Raw genomic sequence first — 25,120 nt, forward strand, 5'->3', positions numbered from 1 at the left:
ATTTATTACCGGGCTAGTACAAACACTTAGATCGTAAGAAGAGTTGCCAATATGTCGAATTTTGATATACAGTACCACTCGACGGCATTATCTAGTCTGCAGTATTTCATCTATCTATTTATCTATCAATATCAACATAACATTACTGAGTTATGTCCCTTGCTGTAGACACGAGAAAGTGGTGTAGATATTATTTGCTGAGTCAACTAATTCTATGGTTGAGTACATACGATGAAATAGTAAATGTTAGGTCTCTTCCAACGAAGCATTTAACGATAGTATCTGTATGGGGTATTTCTCCCTATAAAAATATCCACAAAACCTTACAGAGTTATGTCCCTTGTAATGTATATGAGAAAGTTATGTGGCCGAGTACATATATTTATTTCGCAAGAAGTATGGATCATATTCCAAGTAAGTCAAGTAATTCTATAGTCAAGTACATATAATCATAAGGGTTATATCTCTTTCGACGCATCTTGATTTGTCAATTATTGTTTTAGAGTACTTTTCCCATCAATATCAACATACCGTTACTGAGTTATGTCCCTTGTTGTCGACCATGAGTCAAGTAATTTTAGGGTTGAGATAATATGGCTATAAGAAGTTGTTCAGTTAAAAGGGATATTCAGAATGGATTACTAAGATATAACATAAATATGTCATTAAAAATCCACCACTAGCAAGTCATAAATGTTCGTTTTCTTTATTTCTTTTAAGAACGATATTTGGTGTCGGATTCGCTAAATGAAAATAAAAAAACAAATAAACTAGTCATATTATTTTTATTATATAGTATCTTCAGTTAAATTTTATATCGATTGTAAATGGGGGAATTAATAATCGTGTGGGGAAACGGAAGTCAAATAAATTATCGTCAATCCTTTCGGTGCTAGAAAGGAGTTGGATGTCTGATTATATGGGTATCTAAAATCTAATTGAGCTAAACGGGTTCTTGGGCGAACATATTTAATCTTATGAAAGTTGGTAAACTGTGAAGTTGATTGATCTGGTCGAAAAAAGTTAATGAAAATCGTTATAATCGAAACGTTCCATAACTTCGTATTACACCCGTCCGTGTCAGCTGCATTATTGCCAGACCTCCTAGTTAGTAAGTCGCGAAACCCCATAACTGACCTATCGGTGATATTTTTCTAGTTTCACAGTGCGAAATGTGTATATTACCCTTTAACGAGTATATATAATGTCTGAAGTGGGTAATATTAGCTGTATTTGACAATGATAATGACGGTATAAACAGTTAATGGCCCAATATATACACCCGTCAGTGATTTCACCCGCCCTTGTTGAATTTAAAGAGATGACGGGACATTGTATGCTCCATCTGTGCAACTTTGATAGAAAAAATAAGTAAAATTTAGGACTAGATCCACCCTAGAAATTATTATTATTACATGTTCCATTCAGTGTTAATCTTTAGGAATATAACTACTGTTAGAGCGATCATGCTTTGGTCACACAATTTACGTAACTGGCTTCTTAATTAGGAGTACGAGTTAGCGATCGAATCAGCCTTCTAGTCAAGAGTTAAGTGTGACTTGCCATCAAATGTTAATGTTACTTCAATAGTGACTGTTATAGTCGTCATTTCTGAAAAATGATTCACAATTTATATATGTCACTTTCTTATGGTTACGTACCACAATTCACAAATCCAAGGTTACATCGGCCCTTTGATTGCTATAGATTGCACGGTCATTTTGTAACCTTTTCTAGTTGGCCATTGAAGGTGTAATTAGGACCGAGTTGAGTAATCCAAATTTAAAAAAACATTCAAAATTATCCGCCATTGTCTGATAAGAATGAAACAGAAAGTGTTTCAATTGTTTTCTATTGAACACGAACATTAGTAAGGGATTGTTTCACGCGATAATCTTTTATTCATGTTAATCTGTTAAGCCAGAATTAGGGACGGATTATTTTTGATTATGTCAAAGACGTCAGTAAAATTCATTTTCAGTAGCATGTTTGTTTTTCGTGTGTCGAAGTGTAATTAAGAAAACATATGAAGTAAAAATGTTATAATTTTTTTCTGAAGGCAGTTGATAATTATTTTTAAATAGGAACCTGTTGCAGGAAATTGCTTCAACAGATTATTTGATTTCCTTAGATACAAGATTTTCGTGAAATGTTCTGTGATTGAAACGTGCCAAAATGGCGAGGAGACACGAACGTTATTATTGTTGGATACTTCTAACTTTTTATCAAGGTAAGTCAACGAAATATTTCATATTTCAAAGCGAAGTGAAATCGGGTTGAAGCAAGGATATCCTTTTGGCCCTTTCTTATTAAGTCTGTTTGAAAATGAATTCTTTACCAACAATAAATCACACACACTGTGAAGAATAGCAGAAAGACTGTATCCAATCGAATATATATATATTGTGTTATAGTATTTTTCTATGAGTTCTCAGTAAATATGAAGCTTCGCCATCTCCCCTTTATGAATGTGGAGATTTTTACTATGACCCACGACACGAAATCCATCTCTCTATTGCAGCAACTTTGTGCTTGACATGTACCTTCCCTACTGATTTATTTGGAACATTTGACAGTACCAAAGAAGGAAGCCTGGATTTTAACTCTACAACTTATGGTCAATTTAGTATCGCAACTCAGAGTCAAACTTTTACCGATCTAGATTTCACATGTCATATAAACTCTGGTACTAAATATGTCAGCAAGTATGTACACATTTTCTTCTCTTCACTGTCAAATATAGTATGTATACTATTTTATTTTCGTATCCGTCAAATATATTACTATAAGCTATGAAGGTGGTATGGTAGAATAATTAGAGAAAAAGGATGACACATGCAAAGGAAGTGCGATAACATCTGTCTTTTCTAGTTTACATAACCCACACCCTCTCCCCCAAAAATGCCATCAGCAATCAACAAAATGTTCAACTATTGTAGTAAATGTCTGACTTTGTCCTTAACAAAATTTGGTTTGTAAATACTAAACCTATTGATTGATTACTCATCACACAATTAAAAGACACTGAAAGTAGCCCCACTCTTAGTCTCGTTGGGGCAGTCATATTGAACATTATTCCAAGACTGAATTATAAAATACTTCCTCATGATTGATAGACATCCTCAGTTCATAAGCTGCTACCAATGGATTTGGATTTTCGGTTAGGATCGTTAGTACTTAAATATGTTTATTCCAAAAAGAATGTAATTTGGAGTTATTATTTTTGTTTCAGATCTCAAGAATTCTCTATTTTTAGTAGTGCTTTTTATGCCTATATGTGTCTGGATATCACATCGGTTTCCCGCAACCTTTATTATTACTACTATGCCACACGTAAGTATTGTATACACGAAAAGCGTTCTTGAATAATGACTCTAGTTTTATAGATAATTACTTGGTTGTTATGCATTTATATCATTTTAATATATAATATAGTTATGACACCATGTAAATCCACTGGTGAATATATACTCTTATCAGTCAACCTTGGAGTCAGATCAAACTTCCGAGTTCGATTCATAGGAGCATAGTGTGGTACCCTCACAGAGAATATTCCGGACTGAAAAGCTGGAATAAAAACTGCATCTCAATCTTATATAAATACAAAGTCAGAATCGTTCAAGCTCCAACTCAGATTGCAAACCCTGCTCAAAACGGTTTTTGAATAAGTATTGCAGTTTAATGGATTTATCTGATTATACAGGGATTTTGTTGTATAGTGGCACAAGGTACGTCCACTGATAATTATAATATACTCTTTTTTGTCAACCCTGTGCTTCGAACAATTCCAATCTCTTATTTGTCGAGAATTATTTAAGTAATATTCAGATGGTTAATAGCTTAAAATATACATGTTTTATTTACAGAAACTCTACCCCAGGCAAACGATGCTCGCGTCAAGATTTTCCCCATCAGTACTGTAGTTGGTTCTATAACCGATGTTTGTGATGAGCCCACACCGTATCAACAACCTTACAGCATATTGCTTAAAAATGGTAAGACGACTGCTTATTGGTTGGGTTTAAAGAATTCTCAGCCTTAATGCTTGCATCAGTGATTAACAAAACAAGTTCATAAATGCATTGTCAGATTATCTGAGTTAATTATAAATCTTGTGCGGAGGAATAATAACCTATTTCACATTTTCCATCTATGGTTCATTTATTTCACATAATTATGGTGAGCGACAAAGAACATCAGTTTTGTTTGTGGTTTTTTCTTATGGATTTATTCACAAACTGTGAAACTATGACTGATCCATCGAGACTAATATATTTGTATCGAAATCATTTTTACTTCAGATACTATTATTACCGAAGAGATGATACCATGTCCAGCGGATCTTCAGGGTTATTTTAGTTATAGCATGAATGATGGTGCCAATGGTTTCTGCGAGAACCAGACAACAGCCTTAGATACCTGTACCAATACCTCTATACTGAATTTTGATTATAATTCCTGCAATGATTCCATTCTGTATTCTGGTAAGCTAAGCTTGGTTGTTCATCAACATCCGTGGTGAATAAGAAAAAAACAAGTACAAGCGATCTTAACTGCAAAACGAAACCCAAAATAACTGTTTGTCATTACATTAGTTATAGCAAATAAACAATTCCCATGATGAAGTATATTAATGATAAATGAGTAAGTGTCCCAATGATTGAATGAGCTTGTCTTGTTCTCGCTTATATAGAGGCCAAAGGTTAATTCTAGCATTGGTTGGAGAGGTTCATCCGAATTTCAGTCTTTTGCTGGTAATGCAACTACAAGACTAGCTTGAATCAAACTGACCTGTTATCCGAATTACCTAAGGAGTAAACTGGTTTGAATTATCCAAATGTAAAATTTTAGCCCTTGGATTGTTTATTTGCGTCTTATGATTCTTCTTTGTAGCCACTGGTAAACTCTATTGTTTGTTCTACCAACAACCCAGTACTGGGGTTTACCAAATAACACTGTATAATGGTGATAACACTACAGATAACATTAATACTCATAGATTTTCTTGTATGGTAAGTGTCAACCATATACAACATATACAAGTTCAAGGAGCAATATTGAATATATAGATCATTGAGGACGCTTTTAAATTGAACTGATTTAGGTTGATATTCACTAAATCTTCATTCCCCATTACAAGTTTCAAAATTACCTTGTCAAAAACAAACCACACCAAGGCGACACAGCAGAATCACAGAAAACATGTCCGGGTCTTTGACGAAAATCCTATGTTCATTAAAAATCACATGTCCATAAATGTTGGTTTAACATTTCGCTATCATTTCAGATGTTTGAGAAGGGAGTCAATGAAAGTTATGCTACCCAGTATCCCACGGAATGTCAGAATTCAACTGTGATGAATTCTACTACAGTACCTTCACCTGGTGCTTCTATTGTATTCACACATACAGGTAAATTAAAAGCTCGGTATTTTACGGTCAGTGACTTTTGGCAGGTGGGTAACGGGATTTTTGACCCAAAGAATGGAATCCAAACCAAGAATGAAAAATTTTTAAGATACAACGAAAGGGCCTGTTTATCCTGATTTACCAAACGATCAGCATCCCTATCTTTCAGTCCCCCTTCCAGGACGTTGATCTAGCTTCGGGCCACTGCAAACAACTTGCGTGAGTAGATAGTGTTAATCCCGATTGTGTGTTCAAGGATTAATGAATTGTATTTTCATTTCTTTCAGGAGAATGTCGTAAGTTGAAGTTTTATGAAGATGATTATATTTTACCTCATCATCATTTCTAAAGACTAAGTATCGTTTCCGGCTTCTAAAAAATCAATTTATTTACCTACACGATCTTTGACATTTCGTTTGTGTGTAGCAAGCTTATATTGCATTTCACAATTTTTGTACTCAGTAATGTCCCAAATAAAATGACATTTCCAATAATCTGAAATCCGAGAACAAATAAGAACTGGCTTTGTATGTTGTTGATTTATTGTGAAAATTGATGAAGATATACAGGCACCTGTATTCCTTATCAATTCAGGATATTTTACAAAGGTTTGGTTTCTGAAATTGTTCAGCGTTCCTTTCACTGATCATGATTTGAATATGGGTTGATGTACTTCCTCATGAAAAGTTCATAGCTGCTACCAATGTTTTGCCACTACGTTGTTTTTGATTTCGGGTTTCGTTTAGCGGTTCGGATCAATAATACTTAGTTTATTTATACATTGTCCTGTTCGTAACTAAATCTTTCATTGTTTTGCAGCTGGGCCCAGCACCTTACCATCGTTAACTACTGAATCACCTACTGCCGGTGCAGCAACTGACATAAGCGGAGCGTCTCTGACCGGAGGGCTAATTGGTGGTGTTATATTCGTGGCTGTTCTTATAGTTCTAATTGTCATTTTAATGAAAAACAACAAAAAGTCCAAAGAAGAACCAGATACTGAAAGAGGAAAGGAGAAGACCAAGAAGTCTAAAAACACAAGCAAAGTTGAACCTCAAGCGGTTCCCCAGAAGACAAAGAAGCGAGTTGATCGTAACGCTCGACCAATATTCACGCCAGCTCCACCGAAATCTATAGATGACCACAGACCATCGAAACAACCAAGCAGTATATTTGATATGGAAAGTGAAGAAGGTCTTGCTCCGAGCCTTGAGAAAGAGTACACCTTACCAATCTATAGCGATTATGGAGATTGCTCTGATCTTGAGGACGGGGAACAGAAATCCCCACAACCGACGTTCATAGAGTCTAAGAAAATACAACAGCGATTACGCGACTCTGGAATCGTAATGACTCCACCCCCGGATTCAACAACTACACCTGATGTCCAAAGAGCACAGAGTGTTATGGCGAGAAACTCTAGAGCTTCCAAAATGGGGAGTCTGAATTCATCAACATTAGGGCCGCCTCCTGAACCGGTTCAAGGACCACAGTATAACCCAGTGAAAGACACAGCTGTGTGAACGAGACGTGAAATTCCATAATTGGATTTGTTGAATTTATCTTTTTTGTACACTTTTTATGTTTCTTATCGGGGACACTGATATAATCGATTTAGTGTTAGTGTAGTGTGACCACAGACATTTGGCTGATATCTGAAATAAAAATGAAAATCGGTACACGCAAGACATATCAGATCCAAAGTATGGTAAAATCAAGATTAAAAGTAATGGTCTCCTCTAATGGTGCAAATCGATGCTATCAGTGTCCCCGATACACCAAAACATTTTCTTCATTCGAGCGAGTAGCCTAGACTAAGAAATTGTTGATTTATAATACTTGATGATATTTCTAGTACTTGATCCCGGTATCGATAAAAAGAAAACAACAGAGCAAGAGACAAGACAGAACAATGTAATATGACAATCATTATATTAAAGAGATAGGTTCGCCATTTGTTGATCAATCGTACCTTAATTTCAAAATGTTTTTTTAAGCTAAGCTAATCAGTTATAGTGTTAACAGCTAACCGTCGAAATTTGAGCTTTCAAATTGATGTGTGCCCAAAATTATCCGCGTTTGAATATTTAAAAGATGAGTCGTCTTTTCTTGAGACTAAATACTTCTATAGAAATAGTTTGTGGAATTCCTAATTTGGGATATTTTGGAAGGAATTATGCGATTTGAGTACACTTCTAGTACTTCTAAAGACTACTTACATCTATTCGAGACCCAAATCGGACCCCTTTAAGTGTGTGTCTGTAAGACAATAGGTTAACGCTTTATCGGTTGATAAATACGAACAGCTCGTTATAAACAATAATAGATTCCCCATTCATTCCTTAAAAGGAAAAAATACGACGATGGATCAACAAATGATAAATATATATATAGACACAGCTTTATGGAACAAAAATACGATGATGGATCAGAATTCACAAACTGTTGTTTAATCCACAAATGATAAATAGTGAACTAATTTTCTATATTTTTCTTTCTGTTATCGGGATGTTGTTCTATGCCTAAGCCACGACTCTATTATTATTTTAATCTCATTTACATAAAATCTGTGATATGTATGATATTTTTATAGTATGTTATAACTTAGTTGTCAAAATAGTAGATCTATTAAAAGTGTTTAAAACGAAAGGTTATCTGGAATTGCTTTCACAGATTCAACTGATTTGTATTCTCTCATTCTGAACTGCTCCAAATGGAAGTTATCAAAATGTGATTAAGTTATATGCCAAAACCCACTTTTAAAGTCCAAAGTACAAAACTGTATGAACAATCAAATATTTACAAATCAGTACTGTCGTCTACTAAGGAATAATTTAATCACCTTCGAGACCGGATGAAAACAATTTTTTGAACAATCAAACCTGGACATGTTTCAAAACAAAACAAAATGTGAAGTACATGAAACGTACAGTTAATAAAATGCTGTTAAACTCGGAAAAAACAGATGCAAAAACCCTTTCCACACAATACTTCAGACATAAAATCAACATCCGAACGCAATAGCCCCTAGCTTAATTAATCTTACACAAATCTCTTGTCAATATTATTATTTAATCACTTTAAGTCTAAGATAATATTCCTATATCATAATAACACACAATGAGTACACGGCTTCACCATCAAGCCGATATTACATTATATGTCGTTGTTATATATATATATATTCGTTGATCCGTACTTGGACTGTGATGGATTCCGAAGAGTATAGGGCTTGTAACATTAGACAGGTATAATATAAAAAGGCATCACAACGATATCATAATCATGTTTAAGAGATAAAGCGTTTATACCGAATATCCAACGTTTGTGATAATCAGGGTAATAGAAATGATCACATGATCGAGGCTGTGAACAGCCAACAAGAAAACGATCCCATAGCTTTTAACTTGATGTAGCCAGAGGACGTTAAAATATCCACCAGGAGGTTCTTACTGTGGGAATTATTACGAGATAAAAACCATTTTGAATTTATTTACACAAACCGTCTTAAAAGGATATTAAGTAAAATAATCGACTTCTTAATTGAAGGTTCACTATCACTAGACGGTTACATAATCAAACACAATATAAAGTAAATTGCAATCTATCACAAACTTTGCTATTTGTGACACTAATGGAACCCAATCAAACATCATTTAAATAAAGTGCTGAAAGTAACGTAACCTCAAAGGTTTGATCAAAAACTTAAGCACTGTATACATGTACTTATTTTATGTTTGTTTTCTTTGGTAGGAAGGAATCGATCTGATTGTATCTCATGATGTTGACCATTATAGTAGTGACTGTGTTGCTCGCAAAGTAGACCTTGCTTACCCTTTTTGAAACACCTGTTGGTACTTCTATAAGTGTCCACTACTATACATTCACGATTTGCCATTCTTTGGAAGAGATTTTTGATTGACGTAATTGTTTTGCTTGTACGTAATTTTTTTTGTTATCCAAAATCACGTTTTACAATCTTAAGTAATTTGTAATAATTTTTGTTTTGATCTAACAGTTAATATACAATTTTCTTTATATCCTGTCGACAGCCGTACTCTTACAAAATATATTCTACATTTGAAACAAAACCTGCAACGCCGGATTTATCTACTCTAACACCTGTGAAATTCAGAAATTTGACTTGATTAACTTGGTTAACTTGGTTAACCTACCTAAATCGATTATATTTCCATGGAATATTTCAGTGGTTCGACATATACCTTTCAAGAGTAACCGAGTAATAAAATATTCCCGAGTAGTCATTCTTTAATTTGCATTTTACGTTAAAAGTTGTGTGGTGTTTTGAAATATTAGACAATCCTGTACGATTTGTTACATTCTTTTCAGTTTACGTTAAAATCCACGACTGTATACAGAACACGGTATGGTTGGTTTCATGCTAAAAATTTATAATTAAAAGCTGTAGAATAGATCAGCAATATTTTTTTTCTGACACAATAGGATAAGATTGATTACCAACTTTATATCAATATTGGCTTCTTATCTAGACAAAACACTATTTTTTGAAAGTATCAGCTTTAATTACGTTTCATTGATATCACGCTAGAAAGGCCGGGACAATATCATATCTTTGGTATAACACAATTGAGAGTATTAATTAGTCTATTTTAACAGTTTTGGTTATTGTGCAACTAAACTCTAATCAGGATGTAATCACTGGAATATTCAGTTACCTTAATACTGAGACAGAAACCTCTGCAGGTTATAAGGACATTTATTAATTGCCAAAAACTTCCATTTGTAAAACTTCTTTTCAATATGAAATACTCCTCACGTATTGATATACTTGAACATATGAAAAGTTCAATAGCTGCTACCAATGTTGCGCAAATATCGTCTTTTGAATTCTTGGTGTCGTTTTCGCATCGTTATTACTTGATTTATTTATTTTACTTTTAGCTCATCTTCTGTATTTAGTTCTATGTTGACTCAAAGTCCCGGTTACTCTCATATTTCTCATCATTAAGCTGATTGCCAATATCAAATTTTTCAACAATTTTTCACGATTTCTCATAATTTCATATAAGAAACATCATCGATTGAGAATTATATTCTTTTTCTCGACATTGATCTTGAAGGTAAGACATTTGTTAAGGTGATTGGGTGCAAGCATTCAAGTAAAACTTGCTCTACATACAACGACCTACATCTAGACACCTGATACCACTTTTCATCATGAAATACTTACTCACTTATGATTGATATACTTTCTTATATGAACAGTTCTTTTCTAACCGCTGTTTATTGATCAGGTTTAAATTGGTTGGTTTTTTTTAAAAAAAAAAAAAACGATAGTCTGACTGTTTTGAAAAGCTAGGTGAAAACTATTGACCAAATGTGACTGAACTGTGTCCGTGTTAACTTAAAGTATCTTGCCTTTAATTTTTTAGAACGTCAAAAGTATTTAAATGTTTTATGTTAACTTTTTAAAGTCTTGCTGTTTTTCGTTGGTATTGGAAACTAATGAAAAGTGAACTTCAATAACCCCGTTTAAATTTATAACTTATACCAATCATTAGCGCATTCCGTTTTTAATAACCTAAATTAAACAAATTCCGGTTCATCCGGTTCATCACGTAGGTACATACAAAAGATGTAAAAGCAATATAAATGAAATCTTACAAGTATAATTTACGATGTTTTAAATAATTAAAATTATTTATACCGCATTAAGATGAACCTTCAAGCTATCGATGAGCCATTTGAAACGCTTGTAATTGGAACTTCAATCTTCATAAACTTCAAAAGTATATCAATGAATAATATATGTGTCGGCTCAACCAAATCATGAAAGCAGTGAGCTGTGTTACATTTCCATCATTAAATATCCAACAATGTCATTTGAATCATATATCTTCATATATGTCTATGGGCCGTTTTATCTTTTTATTCGTGTTTTTGTGGAAGAATCATGAGGTCTGAAAGCGTTGTAACCTTAATAACACAGGCAACTGGGATTTGAACAAAGGAGCACACGAGTTTCATAAAAGAAAGTTAATTGGATTCGTTTCGCCTTCATATGTTAATGTAAGAATACCTTGTGGGATAGCAAGATGATTCTATGTCATAATACCAGATGATAAGTCGGCGTACCATTGTCTAAGCTGTTTTATCCTGGAAGAATATCGTGGTCTAGTAACGATGGGTTTAAAGTTGAAAAGTTAAGCATACCATTCTTTATAGCTTGGACTCTGGGCTTGGAAAGTAACCGGATCTATGTCTTACGGTGCCATAATGTTACCAGTCTTGAGAGTCCTAATAATACTGGTTGCATGTGGTACCTGCAGCTCGCTCTACAGTTTTCCCAAACCACCTTTCGCCAGATTCGAAAAGACAGAAATCATAGACCATACATGTGACAAATCTTGGCATATTGAAACTGTTGAGTCAAGGAATATTTATAAATGTGGATTGAAGTGTAACAGATTTACAGATTGTAGACGGTTTCTATTCTGTGAAACTAAATCAAAATGTGCACTGTATGGTGATGGTACCGATTGTGTTCTTGATGGTGATGCTACGGGATGCCATTGTTTCAGAAAGGTTTGTTGTTTCACTCTATAACACCTTGTTGTAGACTCTCTGTTGGCTGGTTGGTAGATGACAAGTTAAAAACTACCAGTTAGCTGGAAAGCGAACGTTAACTTGTCATCTACCAACAACTTCCTAATCTGTGATATCAGTTAACTGGAAGCGGTTGTTAACTTGTCGTCTAACAGCAAATACCTACTTACTATTTCCCACGACACCTTAAATGTTCAACGGCATTGTCAACCACACCACATCAATTGTTGTTTATACGTAATTTGATAGATATGGTAATAGTCAGACGGAATTCATGACCAATCGGTAATAAAGTAGAGAGACTGAACATGCGCTACGAAAGATTTCACAGAATTAATAATTTGTGTCAAAGACCAATAAATAAAAACCGATTAAAATTTTCAAAGCAATTTTTTCCAAATATGAATTGTAAATGATATTAAAAAAACTGATTCTAGACTGTCTAATTAAATATGATGCAGATATGAGCAACCACTACTATTGTTTCAGCTTATTGGTTGTAATGGTGTAAATTGTATCTGTCCTTGGGGTCACTATGGTGATTACTGTCAGCACATTGTCACAGGTAAAAATTACCTAGGATCCTAACTTAGTAAAAACATTGTTAAATGTTACATCCTTACATTTTGCAGCTGAAAGAGAGACGAGCAATGCCAAGCAATTAACGGTCTCTCCTAGTCCAATCGAGGAACTTTCTACCACACAAGTCACCCAAATCGAACGGGAAGAATATGTGAAGATAAGACGGAGAAAACTTCAGAATACCACCAACTCCAATTCATCCTAAACTAAATATTTTTCTCTTTATTTTCAGATTGTGCTGACGCTGTTTCGAAAGGTATCCGGTGTAGCCGGAATGTTATTACGCGCATTAAACCAATATTATCAAAAGAAGCTTTTGATGTCATATGCAAACTGAATTTACGATCACATTTGACGATTTTGTATCGACTGAGGAAATGTGAGGGGGAGAATTTCAATCGTACTTGGTCTGAATACGAGCAAGGTTTCGGTTCTGTGCCATGGAATAGTTGGTTAGGATTGAAAAAAATTCAACATATTTTAAACAATCAAACATCATTATCACTTCGTATACTTTTGTCGAATACTCACGGGGAATCTTGTTCTATATTCTACGACAATGTCAGACTGGGCGACGCCTCAACTAAATATCAGTTTCAAGCTAGGAGTGTTTACACCTCCATTTACCGCCCCACATGTGGTGACTCCATGATAGGATTGAATAACACCCTGGATCTGAGAGGTCGACCATTTTCTACGTATGATCAAGATGAAACCTCTAATGGTTGTGCTGCAAGATTTGGTGGTGGATGGTGGTTTGCAGATCATCCCAACTGCTCTGACGGTTTTCTGACAGCGACACTAATTGTTGGAAATATATGGTCGGGTCCATTTTGGGATTCTGACATAGAGCAAATCACCATGAAACTCACATCAGATGCATAATATAGATACGGTAAACTTATCATGAATTTATCTTACTATAAGATTACAAGAATTTTCAAACACGCACAGTTACATTTACTTGCTTTACAGTTGCTTTTGTTATGTATATGTTCTTTTTTTCTCTCTCGTTCTCAATGGTAATGTAAAATATTTTATACCACGGTCGCGAGTACTGCTGACGTTCATTTATAAACATTAATATAATAGATATGTTTAAATATCATCTTATCAAAATCTTCGAGAAACAAATATTGGTTGTTGAATTACAAAATGTGTAAAAAATATCGAGTTAATTTAACTAGTAATCTCACAGGGCATCAAAATATCATTCTAAAGCTAATTAAACAGCGTGTACCTCTGAGTAACAACATGTTTCAGTTTCTAATTTCATAGTTCTATACTATATTTGGATTAGTCTTCAATTTATTTATTAAAAATATATAATACCTGCATCTTTTTAATTTTTATTACATACAAATAGTCTAAAATGAATGTCAACCAATGAAAAAGACCTTTTTCATACGAGAGGGTTTCGTGCCTGTGTTGTTAATTACAAAATAAAACGTATGTGCAAGCGTGTTGATTGGTTTGTTTTGAAATGATGAATTTTTGAAAATTCTAATAGAAAGTAGAGGTGTTCTAATGACTTGGAAAAATACCAGTTTGTCTCACATGTCCATAATTAATTCATAATTAGCTAAATTAGAAGAGAATTACCAGCAGAATTCCAATGAGTGACCGATCTAGAAAGTTCAAAAAGACTTTTTTTTGTTTATCCAGACTGTATAAACATGGACATTTATGATTGGTTAATAACATGCAATAAGAACATAATGATATGATTAAGAATACGTGATAATTTATAAGAAATCCATCTTTAAAAGGTTTCTTTTTCATAAAAAATCATATTTTATATTGTCCTGTGTTTTACTACGCTCAAATGTTTGTATTCTTTAAGTCATTTATTGGTTTCAATTTCCCAATCTTTTAAAATTACGCGATGTTTAAATGAACATTGATCCGAAAGAAACATTTGATCGCCGTGGAAACCATTGATATAGCTGCCATGATAATAATGATGTGGTTTCTTTTAAAATTTTAAAATACTGGCCGATCGATTTAAAAAAGGAAACTCTTAAAAAGATTTTCAGGCAACATTATTTGTAAGGTAAATGGCAGCTAAACTTTGTTATAAATTTTTTTCGATAATGTAGAATTTAATTCCCGATTAATGCCTAATTAACCTGATAAATTCTTCGTAAGAGTTTTAGAAAATTTCAAAACTTTTTCAATTATTGCATCATTTTACTAAAAGTGGTTATTTTGACCTATATGTATCATAGTCTAAAGAATTGGGCTAAATTTACAGCAATTGAATATTTTTCACAAGTGAATATCAACAAGGTACAGTTTCCACTAAATGCATTGTGTTAAATGGGATTGTTCCTCGTGATTTTCTAAAGCTAGCCCTACTTGGATTGAACTGATATTTAAAAACTTAAAAAAATACTTTAAAAAAATATGTCAGTATTGGATTGTTTAGACTTATTTATGAGCAATGGAGTGTTCGAAGTGTCCAAGTATAAAGAATATCACAAATAAATGTGTTCAGCAAGAGAAAGGATCATCTGACTGGTAACTTTCTGAACCCACACGAATTTAAGGATGAAAGGACATTTGGACCAATTGGATATTAATTACGAAGAAAATCATAACGATTAAAGTTGCATTTTCTTTGGTGAGCTAACCAACTTAAGAATTGAGCTGATTCTTAGGGAAACATTGGATATTGGATTGTTTGAATTTATTGAATCTAACGTGGTATAACTGTAGAATATAATTAAATTACCGGAGGAAAGATTATCTCGCACTGTGCATCGTTCACATAACCACTATTTAATGATGGGTTGATTTAGATCGCGTGTAAAGATCTTTTAAAAGGTTGGAAGAACACCTTACCAACATTAACACTCGCTCGTGAATAGATTTTGCTGCCCGTGATAATTCTTGGGATAATGTACCAATTGTGGGACCTTAACTTGAGAAACTGGCCCGGTACAGTACAATTCAGTCTGGTTCTAGACTAGTGGGTATTATTGATGAAGTAAGGTATTAAAACTGGTTCTCCGTTGGAACTTATGGTTTTTCTGTGGAAAACAATCAATATCACTAATTCTATTTGAGCGTTCATTGAACAATTCAATTACTTTTCCTGTCTATTGTTTTGCGCCCTTAGAAACTTTGGATAGTGTTTTTTGTTAAGGCTGGCCTTGGATATCATTGTCTTTGTACCTGTTGGTCCTTCTCTTCGAAGGAGTTCACTACTATACTGACATTTACTCCCGATCTTTGGACGAGAATTTTGATTGACGGAACTGTTTTATTGTACGGATTGTTATTCTTGACAATGTTGGAACGTGCAATGATCCTCGTATTAAGTCTGTCGATGATTGAGGCCTCCATACACACACACCCTTTCGCCAGATTCGAAAAAACCAACATCATAGACTATAAATGTGATAAATCCTGGATTATTGAAATTTTTGAGACAAGGAATATTTATAATTGTGGATTGAAGTGTAATGAATTTGCAGATTGTAGAAGGTTTTTATTCTGTGAAACGAAATCAAAATGTAAACTGTATTTGGATGGTACCGATTGTATTCTTCGTGGTGATGCTACAGGATGTCATTGTTTTAAAAAGGTTCGTGGTTTAAAATGTTAAGTTTTAAAAGGTGCTCACTTGGCACTATTGGTCATAGGTACAGAATCGCCATTCGTTTCTTCATCAGTAATAGTGTTCAAAGCCACCGCCGAAATTTGAAGTTTGTCTTTAAATTGTGATTGATCTTTCAAATAAGCAACCAGAACAAAATTAATTATTTATTTCCGATTCGCCCATCGAATGTTGGCGGAAATCATCTTTAGCACAATATTCCTGCAGTTGTCATTAATTTCACAATTTGGTTGTTCACAAAAGAAAATGGTCATTAAGTCAAAATGCTTATTTTCTGTTTCAGCTAATTAGTTGTAATGGTACAAAAATAACGTGTCCATGGGGATTTTATGGGGATAACTGTGAACACATTGCCAAAGGTAATGTCTAAGTTCTTAGACTACGCTTGATCTGAAATACATGCATCCAGATTTCATTTGTTATTACATCAGCTGCGTACTCAATTATTTTTCATTACTTACAATCCATCGGGAAAATTCTGTAATGTAACCTATAACTGTAACTTTGTACCAAAAATCTCTTCGTAAGCATGACAAAGAAAAATGCTCGTTTGTAGTGACATACAAGCAACCACGAACTCTTGGAAAACTGTTTATTTATTCTTGTTGTAAGGGATATTATGCACATTAGATTTTATGTCATCATTGAAAATCTAACCTCTACTTGTTGAAATGTAATGATATTTGTTAAGTTAGAGATTAGGGTGATTGAAGAGTAACCAGTTACTATTCAATATAAAGCACTGGCACAGGGTTAAAGTTATGTTTACAATAATTGTGATGCTAATATGCAATGAACTAAATCAAAGAAGATCATAACGGTTATCCTATAAATCTTCTTGGACCTAATAAAGAAATTCATAATACTATATAATCTACATTTACGGAAATAACATTATTGGCACAATTGTAAGAATGCAATAGCCAATGCGGTGTCGATACCAGAAACGTAAATTAGTTGGACATGATGAAAGATTCAGCCCAAATCGTAGCTCGCTGCAAACCAAAGCTGCCACGTCACAGTAGGCTTCCTAATTTTCACGCATGTAGCCCCACTGAATAGTTTTAAGTTACAGACATTGAAATACGGATACCTTACACTTAGATCTACCAATCTGATCGTACACGTTCTGACATCTGACATATACGATTGTGATATCATGATTTGGGTCAGACTCAAAAGGTCACATATATGGAGCAAAACTCTTGTACCGACATTTCCGTTTTTTTTTTTGGTTATGGTGAAAATTCTCAAAAACTGTAAATCTGACCTTTTGAGTCTGGCCCTAACCTTGACATCGTCACATCCGCATATCACTTTAGAGGAATGGGTTGTACACGTAATAACAGGTGTGAATGAAAACCGTTATATAACTGACTTGAGGGATTGTTTTCAGAATTTTACATATTATTTCAGATTGTGAAGACGCGAATTCGAGAGGAATGACTTCACACCAAAGCGTCGTTACCAGAATAAAGCCATTAGAGGCACCAGCATTTGATGTTTGGTGCTGGCTTAAGATTCCGACCTCAGTGACGATACTAAACCGTTATCAGCAATGCTCTACGGAAGATTTCAATCGAACCCTTCAAGAATACGAACAAGGATTTGGCATCGTTCCATGGGATAATTGGTTGGGTTTTGACAAAACTCTACAAGTTATAAACAGTCAAAAATCCCTTAAACTTCATGTTCATTTTACTGCTAACGATTGGAAGAAATGTTCCATATATTATAACGACTTCAATTTGGGGAACGCCTCAACCCAATACCGATTCCAAACTACCAGTAATTATGAGACCGATAGTCGACCGACATGTGGTGACTCCATAACAGGGTCGAATAATACCCTGGATCTGAGAGGTCGACCATTTTCTACGTATGATCAAGATGAAACCTCTAATGGTTGTGCTGCACAATTCGGTGGTGGATGGTGGTTTGCAGATCATCCCAACTGTACGGATGGCTTTTTAACTGCTAAGGAATATTCTGAAAACTTTTGGAAGAATTCCTTTTGGGGGCCAAATATGAAGGTAATTTCTATGAAACTCGTCTATGGCGTATAACGATCTAAGAAATGTGACGTGTCAGTATTCAGATATTACCACATTATCCTTAATAAAGCAATCGTTACCATTGGTGACCACAATATTTTCTTTATGTACATGGAGTGCTTTTGTTTATTTGTAGAACAAATTATGAATTATTTTATGACGGGTCATTTTCAAGACCGCATCACTAGTTAACGTGAAAAGAAAAATATCTAAGCAAGTGTACTTTATCTCCGCTTTTGCATTGTTCGTGCCCACCAAATTGTCACCATCTATCCTGCTGAAAGTTCGTTCAAATTAAAGGAAGAAATTAGTTTTCTACTATTCTATATCGCTCTGCATCTGCATATTGTAACAGTGGGAATAATGCCTAATATTTAGTTCGTCTTTCCGTTACAATATATTCCAAGATGCAACCTTTGATCTTGTAACAAATGTTATAGTACTAATCGATCAAAAGATGTTAAGGTAACTAGTAACAACGTTTTAACCTACTCAAACGGATCTGAATAAATTTCAAAACGACTTTGATTTGAATATAAAGCTATTTGATAAAAAGCCTTATTAAAATCAAATAGAATATTCATCTTAACAGTTAATTAGGTAGTTATGCATTAAACATAACTTTTATATCTAAACGTCTCCAATTCACTGAATTTTGATAATATAGATGAAGTAAATTATTTACTCAACGCGAAACCTAATCGAAACTAACGGTTAATTAACAATAATAACTGGGATAGTCTACGGCGTGTTGACACTATCAACATGTTTCCAACAATCTGTTCCTGAAATTTTGGCGTTTTAGTTGATATGTTAAAGAATTGGGGTTTGTTTTGCTGTCAATGGACCTTCCTGGATCAAAAATTTCTCAATTCAAACTTCCCTCTTTGTCAGTTATAGACTAGAAGTATATTTATTTATTCATTGTAAATCGGGATATTTTATTCATTGTCTAAATTTTGATTTTTCTGTTATATTTTCAGAGGCTTACATCAAAACACTTAATATCGATATAAGGGGTATAGATTTTAAATCCCAACAATAGGCTGGGTATATTATTCCATCTGGGTAAAATTAAGCTCACGTTTTATATTTATATCGGTTTACAATTTATCAGTCTTTCATATCCGATAAAAAAAATTCATCACTTTCACAGTATGGTCATCTTCCCAATATCAAGGTATTACGAACTTCGTCTTATACCTTGATTGTCATAGCCACCTTTCTAGTATAGTTTGTCAAGGGCCATGATTGGCTGTATTCGTATTAGGATGATTTATTGGGCACCCATTTACAGCTGGGTATACTGGAATAATGAGGAAAGACGACTTATTCAGTACCCATTTAAAACTGGGTAGACTGGAATAATGAGGAAAGATAATCGTACATTCATATATTTTGTGATGATCTGAGTACTAAATGCAATCCTTAAGCGACATTTGGATTTCGGGATAGGTAGGGTTTAATTCTCCCAAAGGTACAGGACTAGGATGGAACAAATACCTTAACTAACGGAACAACTTTATGGTATACTACTTCTGAGTTGTACAAAACGTTTCTACAATTTACATTGTCATCAGTAGATGAAAGTAAATGGAAATGCATTAATTATTCAGCGCACATTATTTTACTAAATCTTATTTAAATTTAGTCGAGCGGTGCTGGTGATTAGAGGATTGATTTGATCGTGTTCGTTATTCAAAATGATGTGGATTATCTCCCTTAAATGGTATTGGCAAAGAAAACGTGAAGTAACAAACCACGTGTTAGTTAAATGCAGTATAACAAATTATATAAACCTTATATATCCAAATAACACAATAACAACCTCTGATTTCAGTAAAATATACAATCCCTAAACAAACAGGAATGATAACCATTCATCTTATTTGATTTTTGACAAAGTCTAAATTAGAGTAATAAGTTGTATTAACTTGAGTCTTTCCAGTTTTTGTTTCTTGTTCAATCTTGTCAAATAACCACGATTCTAAACAGTCCAATACTATAGGCTTAAAGTCTTCATGAAACTTATTACAAAATAAATGTGGTGCCTTGGTAAGTAATGACAACTCCTTTATACCAAATATACATATGTCGTGTGCGAATTTACCACTACATGATGGAAAGGCGTGCTTCCACAGTTTAATCCGGACAATAGTGTTTCTCAATGACTTTGCTGAACCTGTAAGAAAAATAAATAAACCAAGCACAAACGATTCGAACCGCAAAATGTAACTCGACATATTGGAGAAACCTTGATAGTAAACAACACAATGGTTAAAGGTTGTCTTAATTTAAACAATTATAAACAGTTTTTTCTATTATACAGCTCTTGAGATGTACTGAATAGGCGAAAGAAGCATTCCACCCAGTTAAATGTGGAAATGAAATGAAATGAGCTTTACGTCCTACTTTGCTGCATTATGTGGAGCTAAATGTGGAATTTACCAATCATATCATCATTTAGTAGTTAGTTGATCAAATAGACTGTCACAAGTTTATTTCCCTGACAAAAAAAAAACGTACATTATGCGCACAAAGTTGTCTCGGTCAAAATAAAATATTCCACAATGCTCACACCTTGCACGTTATTTCAAGATTAAGCTATCAGTTTTTGCTTGGCGTTATTCACAAATGCTTAGACCTTTGTAAATCGCCACCACAAGTCACTGTTGACTCTTGGTGGTCATCGTTGTGTTTTCTTCGACCAACAGCCGAGGTGGAAGAGCAGCTAAATGTTTGACATTAGTGGACTTTTGCGATTAATTTTAGTGCATAAACATTCTGCTAGGTGTCGTAGTAAACTGGAGTCAAGTGAAGTCAGAGTTCATCAGCTTAGCCGACCTAACCGCTGTTTTTTCCGCCATGCTGGTCACGGTAATCACACCGATTTGCTTACAGGTCTACAAACACTGGTAGTCCTTAATGGTTGAAGTCAATCAATGAGGCGAATCTTAACAAGTATTCGCTCCTGTCGAGCTCAGTTGCAAACTTCTCCCAGTATGCCGTTGGAACCGATGTGGGCCCAATCCCACTCTGTAAAAGACACATTCTCGAATTGAATACTTACCGTTGTACGAGCCAGGTATTTTTAAATGTTTACTGAAATATATTGAGTTGTAGAAAGTTTCATGTGGATGTAAAGCCGGTTTCAATCGTTCAGCAAACTCCAATGCCTCTGGTGCAGTTCTAAGAAATTCGATGAACTTCCGGTTAGCCACAATATGCTGCGAGCCTTTCATAAACGTAAATCCAGTTACGTTACCTATTCTCGACATTCGGTACTTCCACATAACGGATCTGTAACAAAACAAATATCGTATAAATAAATTCTGAAACCAATTTCTTCACAATATCAAGCTATTTAGAACTTTACTGCAAAAACCATCTTTCTTGTATTACAAAAGCTTGTAAATGTAGCCATTTAATTAGATTGTATGCTAGCGAATACAGCCAATCATAGCCTCGATTACACGCGAAGCAAAATTGTTTACAGTTTTTGTGTCGAGGGCACTGATTGGCTGTATTCGCTAGCGGACAATCAAATAACAAGTTTTACAAGAAAGGTCGTTATTGCAGTGACTTGACTGATTAATTTCATAGTTCAAGGGAGGTAACTGATATATAATATTGCTATATTGTTTAACAGTTTAAGTCATATTATGATTACCAAGCAAATTTGGGTAAATATTTGACTGGGTTTATCAATTCATCAAATAGCTACGAAACCGGATTCACAGGTAAGTTACAAATACATATTCCGTTCTCAATATAAAAAAAACTGTTGATATCAGCAAGCGGATACCGACAGCTCCACTGTATTGATATTTTGGAATGCTCATTATGTCGGTTAAAAATTAACCGATGGCTCTGTTGACAAATTGTCCCAGTAGTAAGGTAGGACATTCTCAATATGACAGAATGGCTACCCTGCGACTGGGTTTGTCAACTCGGCACCCATTTCGGGAAGAGTCCACATAACACAATATTTAGTTCAACACCGTTACGCAAAACTGTCAAGCTTTAATATTGTTATGAAAGAATTACCCGAAAGGAAATCCTACGACTAAGCTAGCACCGTTAAATGCTTTCAATATAGTAACCAGTTCCAAATTTGTCTTCAACGGAAACTCGGAACCGGCTAGATTGATGAAGTATTTCCAGTCGAATTTCAATGCATCGTCCATACAATTTAAATCTGCTTGAAACACAGAATATTGTCCCCATGTTACCTTCACTAAACGGGAAGTTACATGTACATTATCAAAACAATTTGTTATATCAGACACAGCTTTCAGTAGAGATTTGGGAGCTTTGGCATCAACGTGTATAAAGTAGAAGTTACTCGGTCGATAAATAGCTCTTAAAAGTCTTTCCAACAACTCTATTTCTTCGTGCATCAAAATTCCAAACGCTATAGGAAAATCCCGTTCTTCCTGCGTCACTTCCGTTATAAATCCCCTACTCTGTATATACTTGTCACAAGAAGTAGTAACATTAATGTAAAATTCGGGACTAAGTGGAATTTTATCGTAATCTATGAGACTTGACTCTATCCTTTGAGTTTCGTCTTGGTCTTGTGAAATTAGTGGTTCACATTTAATTCCTATATCTGTCCGACTTGTTAAAACTCCATCCTTCTTCCTTTGATAGACACTGCTGCCATACACTGGTATAACAGACAAAATATCTGGACTTAGACTTTTTTGCTGAGTTTTATCCGGATCATCTTCGTTTTGTTTATCTAGTGTTGTCTGCGGTGTCAGTGTAGTAAATTTTATCAATTTACTTTGAGGCAATGGGTAGTCATCCGTTGCTGTTAAGAAGGTGACGACTCTGTCTAAATGACGTGGCAATTCTTTCAACCAAGATTGCTTTACTGGTCCTTCTGATTTTAAGTAATTCGTTAACACTATGATTAGGTAAAATAACATAACACAGAAAGCTATTTTAAGGAACCTCGACATTTAAACACTATGGGTCTCGTCTATCAAATTTAAAACGTTACACATAGTGACATAGAAGAGCTTTGAATATTTTCCAGAAGTCTTTTTAAGCTGGAAATCAATGGCTTCAATATAGATGATAGAAATAGTAACACACGCCCACGATACAGCAGTTCACAAATATTTGTTATTAGATTTATCGTGAGCACAGACAGAGACGGTAAGCTGTGAATACTATTCAATTAGATTAGCTGAAAAATTTTCGTTTCTGAGACCAATGTACGATCGACCTCCGAAAATTACGAACCATGGACTTTAAATCCGGATGCTGGTCACTGGGCATTATTTCTTTTCTTAGTTTGGTATGAGAAAAATATGTATTTGCTAAAAAAAAACTCAACATATGTCGCTCGTAACAAACAATCAAACAATATGTTGTCTTTATCGATATAGTTTTCTTACGTAAAGAAATGTTAAACCCTTTATAGATTTGTTCTCAATCTGTGCCGTATCCACTTTAACATTGTAATAGTTTATGGAATGTGCAATGAAGGAAATTTTGCCAAGACAGCTGCACTAGTTTACTTTTTTGGTAAGAGGCTGTTTATTGCCGGGCATATATCTAAATATTAATGATCGATTGAAGTCCAGGTTGAAATTATACCTAAATAAATATTATTCAAGAAATCAATTCAGATTTACCGCAATGATAAATTCATTGTATGATTATAATATCAGCAACAGAAATTTACTGTTGAATTTATCGTATTTAGATTTAGCACAAGTTATGTCTTTCTAAGGACATACGTTTCTTAGTTTCTTAGTTTTGTCCCACAATAGTACGTTAATTAGAAAACCTCCATATTCAAGGACGGGGAATCACAAGGGGGAGGGGGGGGGGGGGGGGGGGGCGAAATATCTAATTTGTAACTTAGTTATGAGATTTTTCTCCGAAAAACATGCCTTCGGGGTAACTCCCCTTTGGGAGTCCCTTGAACTTTTTTAAATTTGTCGTCAACTCGCTATTTCTTCAGTTGGCACGTTCTTATTTGTTGTGTTTGTTGAGCAGCTATGGCGCCAGGAAGGGTATGCTTACTCTTCCAGACACCGGGCACCACTTTTCATTATGAAATACTTACTCCCTTATGATTGATATACTTCTTCATATGAAAAGTTCATTAGCTGCTACCAATGTTTCGTCAAAATGTTGTTTTGGATTTCGGGTCTTGTGTTGCGGTTCGTTAGTACAATAGTAGACCAAGTTTATTTATTACAAAGATGAATTGTGCGATACCAAAAACTTAACAGACTAAATGTACTCTACTTACGATTTTTCTTTTGCACAATTCAACCAGAAATTGAAATAAAAATACAACATTATTTTTTCATCTTATTTGATTTTTGACAAAGATTTACGTAGTATTTCCAGTCGAATTTCAATGCATCGTCCATACAATTTAAATCTGCTTGCAGCAGTGAGTATAGTCCCCAGGTTACCTTCACTAAACGGGAAGTTACATGTACATTATCAAAACAATTTGTTATATCAGACACAGCTTTCAGTAGAATTTGGGAGCTTTGGCATCAACGTGTATAAAGTAGAAGTTACTCGGTCGATAAATAGCTCTTAAAAGTCTTTCCAACAACTCGATTTCTTCGTGCATCAAAATTCCAAACGCAATAGGAAATTCCCATTCTTCCTGCGTCACTTCCGTTATAAATCCCCTACTCTGTATATACTTGTCACAAGAAGTAGTTACATTAATGTAAAACTCGGGACTCAGTGGAATTTTATCGTAATCTTTCAGAGTTGACTCTATTCTTTGAGTTTCATCTTGGTCTGCAACACAATCGTAGTTAAAATGTTTCATACTGCAACACAATCGTAGTTAAAATATTTCATACTGCAACACAATCGTA

General features: G+C 34.4%; 4 protein-coding genes across 4 annotated transcripts; 3 read left to right on the forward strand and 1 right to left on the reverse strand.

The window, feature by feature from the left end:
- Positions 1–1,997: 1,997 nt before the first annotated feature.
- Positions 1,998–6,931, forward strand: LOTGIDRAFT_233655 (hypothetical protein; the record flags this gene model as incomplete). The annotated part of the gene is made up of 8 exons (XM_009060392.1): positions 1,998–2,230; positions 2,522–2,705; positions 3,233–3,333; positions 3,867–3,995; positions 4,302–4,484; positions 4,894–5,012; positions 5,288–5,411; positions 6,228–6,931. The coding sequence occupies exons 1-8, from the start codon at positions 2,176–2,178 to the stop codon at positions 6,929–6,931; spliced, it is 1,599 nt and encodes a 532-aa protein (XP_009058640.1). The 5' UTR covers positions 1,998–2,175.
- Positions 6,932–12,890: 5,959 nt separating this feature from the next.
- LOTGIDRAFT_57457 (hypothetical protein) lies at positions 12,891–13,340 on the forward strand (the record flags this gene model as incomplete). The annotated part of the gene is made up of 1 exon (XM_009060338.1): positions 12,891–13,340. A coding segment is annotated over one exon (450 nt), but the record flags the coding sequence as incomplete, so codon positions are not given.
- A 2,530-nt stretch (positions 13,341–15,870) lies between these two features.
- LOTGIDRAFT_163865 (hypothetical protein) lies at positions 15,871–18,402 on the forward strand (the record flags this gene model as incomplete). The annotated part of the gene is made up of 4 exons (XM_009060393.1): positions 15,871–16,167; positions 16,484–16,559; positions 17,617–18,233; positions 18,391–18,402. The coding sequence occupies 4 exons, from the start codon at positions 15,871–15,873 to the stop codon at positions 18,400–18,402; spliced, it is 1,002 nt and encodes a 333-aa protein (XP_009058641.1).
- A 1,732-nt stretch (positions 18,403–20,134) lies between these two features.
- On the reverse strand, positions 20,135–23,221 carry LOTGIDRAFT_163866 (hypothetical protein; the record flags this gene model as incomplete). Its single annotated transcript, XM_009060394.1, has 3 exons — positions 20,135–20,436; positions 21,325–21,554; positions 22,302–23,221. 3 exons carry the CDS (start codon positions 23,219–23,221, stop codon positions 20,135–20,137), a joined length of 1,452 nt encoding a protein of 483 aa, XP_009058642.1.
- Between the last annotated feature and the right edge of the window lie 1,899 nt (positions 23,222–25,120).

This window comes from Lottia gigantea (genome assembly GCF_000327385.1).
Source record: "Lottia gigantea unplaced genomic scaffold LOTGIsca_42, whole genome shotgun sequence".
Taxonomy (NCBI): Eukaryota; Metazoa; Mollusca; class Gastropoda; family Lottiidae; genus Lottia; species Lottia gigantea.